Below are 12,087 nucleotides of genomic sequence, written 5' to 3' on the forward strand. Positions count from 1 at the left end.
AACTTTTCAAAGCAGTTGGGTTAATCGATTAAAGGATTAGTTAATCGATTAACAGCAATTTAAATGTGTATTTTTAAATACAAAACCTCAAATACGTTATGCACTTAGTTTATACATGTTTAACACTTAGTTTATGCCTAGAATGCACATATACATGTATTTATGCATGAACATATTATGAATGACATATCTCAAGGATGAAATGATTTAAAAGATTTATGCATATGAGACATGTATTAGGTGCCCTAAGCCTTGACTCAACTTAAACTAGATTCTAGTCTAAGCCTAGTACCAATTAAAGACTTAAGCACGTTGATTTGTTGATGATCTTCAAGCTCTTATTAGCACAAGTTGTCCTCATCAAAACCATGACGTATTAAGAGAGCTTTCCAAAGTGTTCCTCTTGACATGCACACTTTCAATAGTGTTGTTGTATTAACATCCTCAACAGCTCATACTAACGATAGTGTTATTGTATTGACATTTTCATGAACACATCAACAACGCATATTAAGGTTTATACTGTTGTTACATATCCAGCTGTTTACTACCCATTTTCATGAACACATCAACAGTATTTCCTAGATGATATGTTGTTGAATATAATATAATTGACAGTGTTATCTCAACTATGCGCTGTTGAATAGGATCTAATTAACAAATCTATCACAACTATGAACTGTTGAATAGAATATATTGTCGGCGCTATATTAGTTATGCGTTGTTAAACTGAACTCGTTTTCCAAATTAACAGCGTATTCATAATTATGCACTGTTAAATTGGCATTTTATATTATGAGTCACAATATATGTAATATGAATGTATGTTAATAATTAACGTGAAGTTATTGTTAAGTATATTACTATATTATTGTGTTTATTAATATGAAACTGCAAAAATATTAAATATAATAATCATTCCAATAAAAAAAATTGAAATTAACATCCAAACTAATTGTTCATTTTTCATCCAAAGATACAAAATACATTGCAATGAACCGAATGAAGAAAATCAATGAACTAAATAATTTACAAATTAATTCTTCATCTCACACAAATCTTGTATAACGGCCACTTTCCTTCTGAAATCTGGGCCCTTTTGGAAAATCAAAAGATGTTAAAGACATCATTGACAAGATTTTAATGAAGGAAATTAATGAACTGGTCGAATGAGAGAAATCAATGAACTGAATAATTTACAAATTAATTCTTCATCTCACTCAAAACTTGTATAAAGCCACTTTCCTTCTGAAATCTAGACCATTTTTTAAAATCAAAAGATTTCAATGAGGGAAATCAATAATCTTGTAGACATATTGTTAATGTACCCATTAGTTTATCTTCTGTTGAATTTAGCAACGATTTTACATCTTGCCACAACAACTTTAGAAAGAGCTTCTTCAACTATAAACGTTGTGAAAAATATATTGTGTAATCGAATGTCAGATGTATGAATATATGATTGTCCAATAGCTAATCCTGAGGGGTAATTGTTTAATAACATTGACAATAAGTTGTTCATTCAATGATTTTAAAATATGAAATCACATAGAAATCAATTATAGAGTATGTAATTTATTTGATTACATATCTTAAAATTTGTGATTTTGACATTAATATTTTTGTTTTTTTATATAAGTTGATATTTATTATTTTAATTTTTATATATTTTGCACATCCTACCTCTGAGTCTTAGATATGCTAGTGATTACTTGTTGGATCTTGAAGGAATTGATGGCTCTTTAATGCACCACTAATGAGAACTCTTGTGTGTGAAATGAAAAAACCCTTGGTCTCCCCATAGGATGGATTAACATGACACAACCAAATTGTGAGAATTTTGATAGCTGACATTGGCAGTTATATTTGGGAAAGTATAATTGGCACGAATAGACGTTTTGTGGGTATTTTAAAAATTGGTACTAATAGTCATTCTAGTATTTCGAGAATAGACACTGATAATAATATAATAGTTGTATTCAAGATCAGTTTTTACTATGCAGTAAAAATTCAAAAACAAAAAAAAATGAACTATTTTATCGTGAGGTGACGTGATTGATAGTATGCTTGCATATTTTATGTATTGCCACAAAATGTTTTAAAAAGAATGACCTCATAACTCGGTCAGTAATTTTTCTTTACTGTCATTTGGAATTGTTGAACCTACCTAAACAACATTACTACATTGGTTGTTATTTATAATAAAGTTTAGAAGAGAATCTGAATTGCTCGTTTGGAAGAAAAAGAAAAAAGATCATAAAACCCTAAAGTTTATGTATTTTGGAAGCAGTTATTGTTAAGTATTTTTCCCTAATTACTTCTTTGAACTTTGATTGTTAATAGAATTAGTTTATACATATATAAAGATGATATTAAATTATTAACGATAGCAAATCACAATCATGCATTTTATTTAATATTAGTCAAATAATTATTATTAAATTTTAATTTTTATATATTAATGTATGTTTATTTTAACTATGAAATTTATTTATTATATTTTTAATTAATTTATATTTTGATAGTGGTTTCCTTCGGCCATCAACGTTGCCCAATATACACTCTTATGAGACTGATGGCATGGCTTCCTTGTTGACCTATTCATTATCTTTATACAAAAACCATTTTTAACAAGTAATAAATTTTAAAGGGTAATTAATTAGAAGGAAAAAAATAGTTGATATTGACTACATCCAAAAAGCATAAAATTTATAGAAATTTTATGCAATTTTTCACTAAAATAGTATAAAATAAACAATACAATCAGTTATTCAATTGATGTATTTAACAATAAATTAGATAGTATAAAATATAAAAAGATATACATATGATATACGGAAGAAGGAAAACATCCCAAATTCAAGAGCTGAACTCAAATTTAAATACATTACGGATATTGTATTCATAATGTTCATTATAGTATGAACATGTCAGTTGAATACAACGAAATCGTGGAAATTAATATTGACAATTAAATGGTAAAAATGAACATATTATTTTATCCCAAAAATTAGCTCAAATAATTTAACTACTATTATATTTGAAGTATGATTGTGTGAACACCATCCTTCAAACTTTCTGAAATGTGATTTCATTATTTATTATTCTCTTCCCCTCTTCTCATATAAAACCTCATACAGTCACTCATCATTGGATACAAATAATGAACACGTTATATTTTACTTGAATTCAAGAAACAAGTTTTACAAGGTATTGAATATTGAATTAATCTTCTACTTTATGTAAAAATACTTCACATACGTTATTAAAGTTAAATACTCATATGTAATATTATTTAATTGTCAACAGCGCAGGTGTTACTATGTGAGTGTCTCTTTCGAGCTCTAGATTTGATTATTAACTTGTGCAAGATATAATATATCATTATTAGTTGTCAACTTAAGAAAATGATTTAATATCCAAATAAGAATTCAAAGTTTCAAAATCTACCCACAAACTCGCAATTCATTTAACTCATATTCACTTCCTATTTACACAAAACATTACTTTAACACTTACATTCGAGGAAAAGTCTACGTGAGCGAATGTGTACTAAAAAATGAAACGTAACTATATCAAAAAGAGTTTTCTATATATCAAAAATAGAAGTTTCACGCACAATTCTCACTCACAGCAAAGTTTATTTAGTAGATTGTCGCTGAAATATAACACTAGGGATGGATCTCTACCTTGTATATTAAAAAAAATACTTTCCTATTTCTCATTTCGATTACTTTTATACTTCATCAATTTCAAAACTTTCAATATTTAAAACTATATATATTAAAAATATTATTTTATCTAAAAATCTGTTATATATTACCTAAAATATCATTGTTTAAGAATAATAAATTTGAAGAACGTGTTAAAAAATTGAGAAAAAGAAAAGAGGTAAAAAAGAAATATAATAAAGCAGTTGTAAAATAATATAATATTTACAAAGCATTAAAAGATTTATAGCAAAAAAGAATCCATAACATTAAAAAATGAATATGATATGTATCCCTGATAGTCTATTCTTACTTTTATTTAAGGACATTAATGATGATAAAATGTGAATAATAATGAAATCTAAATTTCTTATATTAATCTAATAGAATTTTTCTTAATAATAAATTACATAATTCATTTAATTTTTTATTAATTAATATACTAATATATTTAGATATTTAATTGATATACATAACTGGTATAAAGAATTTGAATTCATAGTAATAATGACAATATAATAAATTCTTAAATTAAAACAATCCATATATTTTTCAAATTTTATTGATATTTGTAATAAATTAAAACTGAAAATGGCAGAGTGTGGGCCCGTTGGGAAGACATGCCATGCAAAAAGAAGACAGAGTGACAGTGGGAGTGCTTGTTGGGTCAGCAATATTCAAAGAGGGTTACTGCTACCAAAGTGTACGTTTTCTGTAGCAGGCGCACTCACCAATAAAAACACGACTAAGGTACAGCCAACCAAACATGTGTACGTGGGATAAGAATCACCTATTCTTAATAATATTTTATTCATTTTCTCATTGCCAATCACATATTACCATATTAATACAAAAATTCAGAAATAAAATATAACATTCTCATTGCTTCAATATAAGAAATAAAGATTGTTAGGAAGAAGTTATCTACGTGTACATAGTGTTGGTGCAAATTTATTATCTCATACTCAATGTCATTTCATGTACTATGATATTGCAATTTGTCAAAAAATTACTTAAAAATTAAACTTTAACTTAAATATTATTTTCTCAACTAATCACAAGATCATGGTATATAAAGTGACACAAAGTGTGGCGCATAAGCTATGTATCCATGTCGGGTAGCCATCTTTTATGAAGCATCGGAATCATCGTCCTTATGTGTGTTGGGTCCCCTTTGACATTTTCCAAATGTCAACGAAAAAGCCTACCCAATTTGGCCTTTTCTGGATACAGAAAATTAATAATAAAAAAACAAATCCATTCAGGAAAAATACACTTTTGCTTTTACATCTCTTTAAGGCATCAAAATTATTGTCAAACTTATGTCACTTTATTCTAGCAAATTTATGATTAGTCAAAATATAAAAGATTTACTCCGTTGTTACAAAACTGATCAAGTTTGAGATTAAGTAGGTATTTAAGAAATATATGATGTGAAATGTAAATATAAATTAACTAAAATAATTTCATTTGCTGTATTTTAAAATAAATAGATAATCATGTGGAAAAAATGAGTAATAAATATAAATATAATTGGAAAGTAAAATATAAATACATATTATGTTTTTAAAATATCAAGAGATATAGAATAACATGAAGAAAAAGATTGAAAAAATCAAAAGTTTTGAAACAAAAGAATAATCGATAATTCAAAACAATGTACTTTGTTGATCGATTACAAAGTTATAATATATGAATATTACTTGAAATGATATAATTGATTTTATTCTTCTCTTTAGTACATGTTTAGTTTCACCTCTCAACTGTCCACGATCATTTTTAATATTTAAAAGTGATTTGTTCCTACTACTTACATATTTTGCAAATTTTAAATAATCACTTTTTGAGTATTTAGAATAACATTTGTAGTAAAATACAAAAAGGTAACTTTTTGGTTTTGTTGAAACTTTAGATTGAACTTGCCTATAAATTTGATTACAGAAGAAAACATTTAAACATGGATACAATTTTTTAAATCGATTATTACCAAAAACAATTTGACAAAATCAAGTTCACTCATAATCATATTTTGTAAATGCTTATCCAAATATGTCATTTTTTACTCACATGAAATTGAGTGACATATGTAACTTTTCTACTATCAACATGTTTTTTGAACTGATCTACTGGAAGAGTATAAAATTAGTAAAGAAACTTTCTTTCAAAATTTAAATATCATTCAAGTGGATTTTACCACTTTCAATAAAATATACATTTTTGCTACAATTCATCTTAACACCTAAATAATATAATCATGGAGAATATAAAATTATTAGAGAAGCATCATTTCAAAATGTAAATATCATCAAAATGGAGGAGGCAATCAATCAATATAGATGATCCAAAATTTGATTTAAATCCAATATATTACACATTAAGATTACATAAGAAATATATTAAATGGATTTGATCACTACAAAACATATATTTTCCATACACTTTATCCTAACCCTCTGAATAAATATCAACACACATATTATTATCAATCACAATAACATAAAATAAAAAGTAAAGATTATAATTGATGGCAAAGAAGATTGACATAAAAAATGTGAATAGACACTAAAAGTTGCCCTCCCTCTCTCCTCTCTCTACCTTTTCCTAAGTTTTTCTTTGGGAAATAGTCACATTTTCTTAGTATAAATAATTAAGACTTTGCCCAAGTTAGTAAGTGCTCCACCATCACATTTTGCTTGCTCCCTCATCTCTCTCTATAAACAATACTTTGTTTTTTCATTTCACCCATAAAAGTCAGCGCCGTCCTTTGTGTTATGCCTCTCTTTTCAGCCTCTGTCTGAGTCTTTTGCCCTCTGCCTAGTTCCTTCAATTGGGCAAAACCAGAAGCACCAAATAAACAAACAAACACAGTTTGTGTTCTTTTAGCATACCCAGAATTCTCAATCTCAATTCTCAAATGGCTCATGAAGATTGGGATCTATTTGCAATAGTGAGAAGTTGCAAAGCTGCAACCTTTACTACCCCTACCACTACTACACAAACTCCACTTATCACCACCACAAATATTACTAGAACCCCATCACAAAAAGAAGCTACTACTTTTATTGCTAACCAAGAAAATGGCCCATTATTTTCTTTTCCTACAAATATTGTACAACCTAGGACCACTGGGTTTCAAGAACTTCATCCATTGTTCATGAACTTTAACCCCACCTCCACCATCAACACCACTAGCACTAGTGGTAATAGCATCAATCCCAATTTCATTTTTTCTGATTTTTCAGGATCCATTGAACAACAGCAACACCACCATACCACTGTTCTTTCTCCCACTACAACTTACACTTCCATTAGAGTACCCACTTCTGGTTTTGAAATATTCCAACAACAACAACAACACCTAGAAGAACCACAACAGCATCAGCAACAACAAGAACAAAAACAGCACAATCAACTGCATGTTCAAGTACCCCAAACCACTTCAATGGTTTTACCAACCACACAAACACAAACACCCAAATCAAGAAAAAGGTAAAGAATACATTTTTCATCTATCTCATTTCAATAAAAAAAACTTCATAAATTCTATAGTAGCAATTCATTACCTTTTTTTTGACTTTTCTTCAGAAAAATCCAACAGAAGAAAACAGTGTCCCATGTAACTGCTGATAACCTTTCATCAGATTTATGGGCATGGAGAAAATATGGACAGAAACCCATCAAGGGTTCTCCATATCCAAGGTATACATACAATACATAAAACACTTTTTCTCCTTTTCTCTAAATTTACCTTATAAATATTAACTTTTTTATCTATTTCTTTATATAGGAACTATTATAGATGCAGTAGCTGCAAAGGATGTGCAGCAAGAAAGCAAGTAGAACGAAGCACAACTGAACCAAACATGTTCATTCTCACATACACCGGAGAACACAAGCACCCAAAACCCGCTCACCGGAACTCCCTCGCTGGAAGTACCCGGAACAAAACAACCACGACCCGTTTACACCAAACACAAGAAAATGGGTCACCTTCTAGTATTGATGCTGTTTCTCCAACACAGGCAATTACAACATCTCTGTCGATGAATATGGATGGTGAAAAACTCGAACATGAATTGGGATCTGGGTCTGATGATGAAGATGTTCTGATACCAAACTCGATGGGAATTTCAGAGACTGTGTTCTTGAGTCCGAATACTGTGCCCGGGTTGGTTCTGGATTGTTCTGAAACGTCTTCTAATAATACGAGGCTTAATCCTGGTTGAACCGGACCGGTTCTTCTCTTTGAAAATAGCAATGGCCAAAACTTGTAAATAGTTGTAGTTCTATTTTTGATATATAATTTTGATTTCCTCTAATTTTGTGTAAATAAATATATAAGTGTATATATTGATTTTAAAATATCATTAAATAGACTTGTCTCAAAGGTTGATGTAATTGGTAAGGAATTGACTCATAAGGTGGTAACCTCGAATTTCATTATTATTATGATGATCTTATTTGTCTCCCATTTATGAGTGCATTTCTATATGTTATTTGAAAAGTGTGGGTATGTTGCGACAATAATAAATTAGCAAAATGTACAAGTGTAAATCAACAATAATAAATTAGCAAAATGTACAAATGTAAAGTTTTAAATTGCAAATCAATAAAGATGTCTTTTGGGATAACATTCGATTGTGTTTAGCTTATTATTCCATGAACACAAAACATCGAAACAATAAATTATATAAAATGTGAATGTTCTCCATTTCTTATGTATTTTTATCCGTATTACTACTATTACCTATATCGTTATTACTTTTTAATTGAAACTTAATTTATTATTTTATCATACATATCTAAATCTAATAACCATTGTATATTTGATTAGCCTATTCCTAAATCATAATTAAGGACTAAATTCTCTATTTCATAAGTTTCATTCCTTGCAATATTTTATTATGTTTTTCATGTTTGCCATTTATTGAGTTACTTTTATTTGATTGATAAAAAATAAGAATTAAAATTACTTTATTTAAATTTCTAATGATTATCCCTCTTAATATAATGTACTATTAGTATTTGAGTTGTGTTTGCGACCTTTAGATTTCCTTGATTGTGATTTGATCCGTTGGATTCAGATAGTGAGATTTTGATCAACGGTATTCATTAAAGGCCTCAGTATAGTTTTTGCGTCGCGATACATGAAAACCATATTGTTGGGTACTTGCGTTGAATGTCACACGTCACGTGTAACTGTTTTTGGTGAATTGAGCACCCACGTGACAAACAGAATCAATATTATTTTAGAAATAAAATATGTGTTTAGTTCCTTCCATTACGCGGTTGTTGACTATGTCAATGTTTGAAATTTCCACATCATTATCAGCATGGTGGCAAGAATAACGCCAAACCTTATTCAATAATAATCTTGCAGCGTGTAATTTTTAGTGGATGTAATATTGACAATTTCTTTAAATTTATTTCTTCCTTAAATAAGTTGTGGTAAATAATTTTTTGTTCTTATGAAAAAATATAATATATATGCATTGTTGATGTAAAAATTTATACATACTATATTATTACCTTTTATTTTGATGGTTTTTTCTATAAAATCAACTATGAATAAAAGCGAATGATAAATTATAATAACAATATATAAACTAATATTTGCATATATTTTTTCATAAAAAATGTTTCATGGCCATATTGTATCTTATGCAACTTGTATAAATAATCATTAGTGTTTTAACAAAAAAGTTATATTTTCTCTCTTATAAAATGGGAAGCACAATTTTATCTATTACTTAATATTTTATCTCATTTATTATAAATGTTGGCAAATATATTTAATTATTAAATTTTTAATTAATATATATAGTCAATAATAAAGATACCCTTTTGGGATAACATGTCTGCTTTCTACAAAATGTAAGGTAGGAATAATTTGCAATTTATAATACATTTAAATGTTCAATAAACAGATATACAAAAATTAAAAATTGTAACTAGAAGCAGTGGCCGAGGATTACAGGTACAGGTGGGGGCAGTTGTCCTTCCTAAATTTTTTCTTAATGGAACATAGTTGTTGTTCCATAAAATGTGTTACTTCGTGCATTATTTGTTGTGATTGATTATAAAAATATTTAATTATTAAACTTTTAAATTAAATATACATTTTTCAATCAATCGTAACAAGTAACACATAGAGTGATATAATTTTTGGAAGAACACGTGCACTATATTTACGTACACCCAAATGACGTCTTCATTAAGATACTAATTGGACCTCACATATTTCTTTAATTTGAAGTTTAATAAATAAATATGGTCTAACTTGTGTGTCATTCTAAAAATTATACATAATAGATCTAATTCTTTACACTTAATGAAAGAGATTATGTATGTATTGATAATATATATCCTATGAATGCTTATAAGTCATTTGACATTGATAATATATATATTTTTGTCTAACAATTATATGTTATGGATTTTAACGAGTAAGAGAAGATTAGTTTGAGATCTCAATTTCAACATTTTATTATTGTTATTGTTAGTCATTCAAGTTTGAAAAACTTTTAACAATATGTCATTGATCATATTTTGTTTTATCAAATTTTTCGTCTTATCTTAACTGTTGTAGTTCAACTAACATAAATATCATTTTCAACAACAAAAACAAACAAAATTAGGTAAGAACATAAAAGATGAATTTATTATAGACAACAAAGTAACTAATATTGAAAATGAAATAACTGAAAATTTTAGTTATAATCTAATAATATGTTTCTTTATATTTTTTGTTATTAAATTAATTTAATTACAATTTATAATTAAATTTTGTTGTCTTCCTAAAATTTTGATCAAGATCCGTCATTTACTACCAGTATAAAAATGAATTAGAAAAAAAGTGATCGGAACAAGTGGGGGTGTTTGGTAGTTTGTCGGCTGTGTAAGGAAAATATGAAAATGTCAGAAACCTTATAAGGCTCCGGCTGTGACGCCTTCTGTCACGAGAAAGAAACACATTATTATTTTTTATTTTATTAAACAATTCTTTTCTTATACCAACTAGCAGCAATTGATACCAAGGTCAAACCATTTTTATTCCTAGGCATGAGACCTGGTCAACTATATTTTATTGTGTGTTCTTATGCAAATATGGAGTAAATGCCAGTATTTAATGTGGGAGAAGAATGCATTTTTAAATCAGGGATAATATTTATATATTTGTCCTGTATGTATAGTCAGTATCTCATATACCATTCATTTGATGTTTTTGAAAAGTTAATAAGGATTAAAAAATGAACGGGAATTATAAACAAATAATGTATAAATCTCTATACTGATACCCCATGAGTTTTAGTAAAATTACACAAATCATTTATCACTTTTCTACACATACATAAATCTCTCATAGTTTTTATACTTCCATTACACTGGTCACCCCTGCATAAGAAATAAGTGTAATGTTTTAAATAAAAAATATGATAAATGCAATTAAGTTAAATAAAATATGATATATTGTATAGAGAAGTCTAAATAATATATAATCAATGTATCTTTATTATTTTTTGTTACAAAATGCATTATTAATTCTACAGAAATATTGTTTAAATCGCTCTTATAATATAGTGTAACGAACCAAAAATAATAAAGAAATATTGACTCATATATTATTTAGATTTGTCTTCATAATATAATATGTTTTGTTTAACTTAATTGCATTTATCACATTTTTGTTGAAAGATTAAACTTATTTCTTCTACATGAGTTATCAATGTAATGAAAATCATGGGATGTGTGTGTAGGTGTAAAAAAGTGAGGGGTAGTTTGTGTAATTTATTTTTTCTCTTTTTCAATTATATAATAATTTTTTTCTCATTATATAGTTTTTTAACTATATTTTATTGTGTTTTAATTATTCAAACATGGAGTCAATGTCAATATTTAACGTGGGAGAAAAATCAAAGTAATTTCTATGTTTTTGTTTGTTTTCATTATCCTGAATTTTTTATTTTTTTAATAAAGTTTTTAGTGTTTTTCCTACTATATTTCTCTATTTATTTTTTCAATTTTAATCATTTTTATTCATAATAATGAGAATACTTAATTTTATCTTGATATTTGAAAATGATAGTTAAATATGAATATATTTTTGAAATACTATATTCAAGGATGTAGTAGCATTATTATGGCTAGTATTTAATTGTGGGAGTGTGATACATGACGGTGGTTGTGTAATTTTCACTATATAATTTAAAACGGGGTTTGCAATCTCTTTAAATCTAAAAAATTATAATTGATCCAATGGTCCAAGTAATTTAATATGGGGAATCTGATTAAGATCTGACCTGGCTTTGAAGTTTGATGCAGTCCTAAAAGGCCATGCTTGGCAATTGACTTCAATAGTGGTGACATGCCCTAATGA

General features: G+C 27.5%; 1 protein-coding gene across 1 annotated transcript; it reads left to right on the forward strand.

Moving 5' to 3' along the window:
- Positions 6,364-8,029, forward strand: LOC109353636 (probable WRKY transcription factor 27). Its single transcript, XM_019595971.1, has 3 exons — positions 6,364-7,199; positions 7,296-7,409; positions 7,498-8,029. The coding sequence occupies exons 1-3, from the start codon at positions 6,625-6,627 to the stop codon at positions 7,934-7,936; spliced, it is 1,128 nt and encodes a 375-aa protein (XP_019451516.1). The 5' UTR covers positions 6,364-6,624; the 3' UTR covers positions 7,937-8,029.

This window comes from Lupinus angustifolius, chromosome LG08, assembly GCF_001865875.1.
Source record: "Lupinus angustifolius cultivar Tanjil chromosome LG08, LupAngTanjil_v1.0, whole genome shotgun sequence".
Lineage (NCBI taxonomy): Eukaryota > Viridiplantae > Streptophyta > Magnoliopsida > Fabales > Fabaceae > Lupinus > Lupinus angustifolius.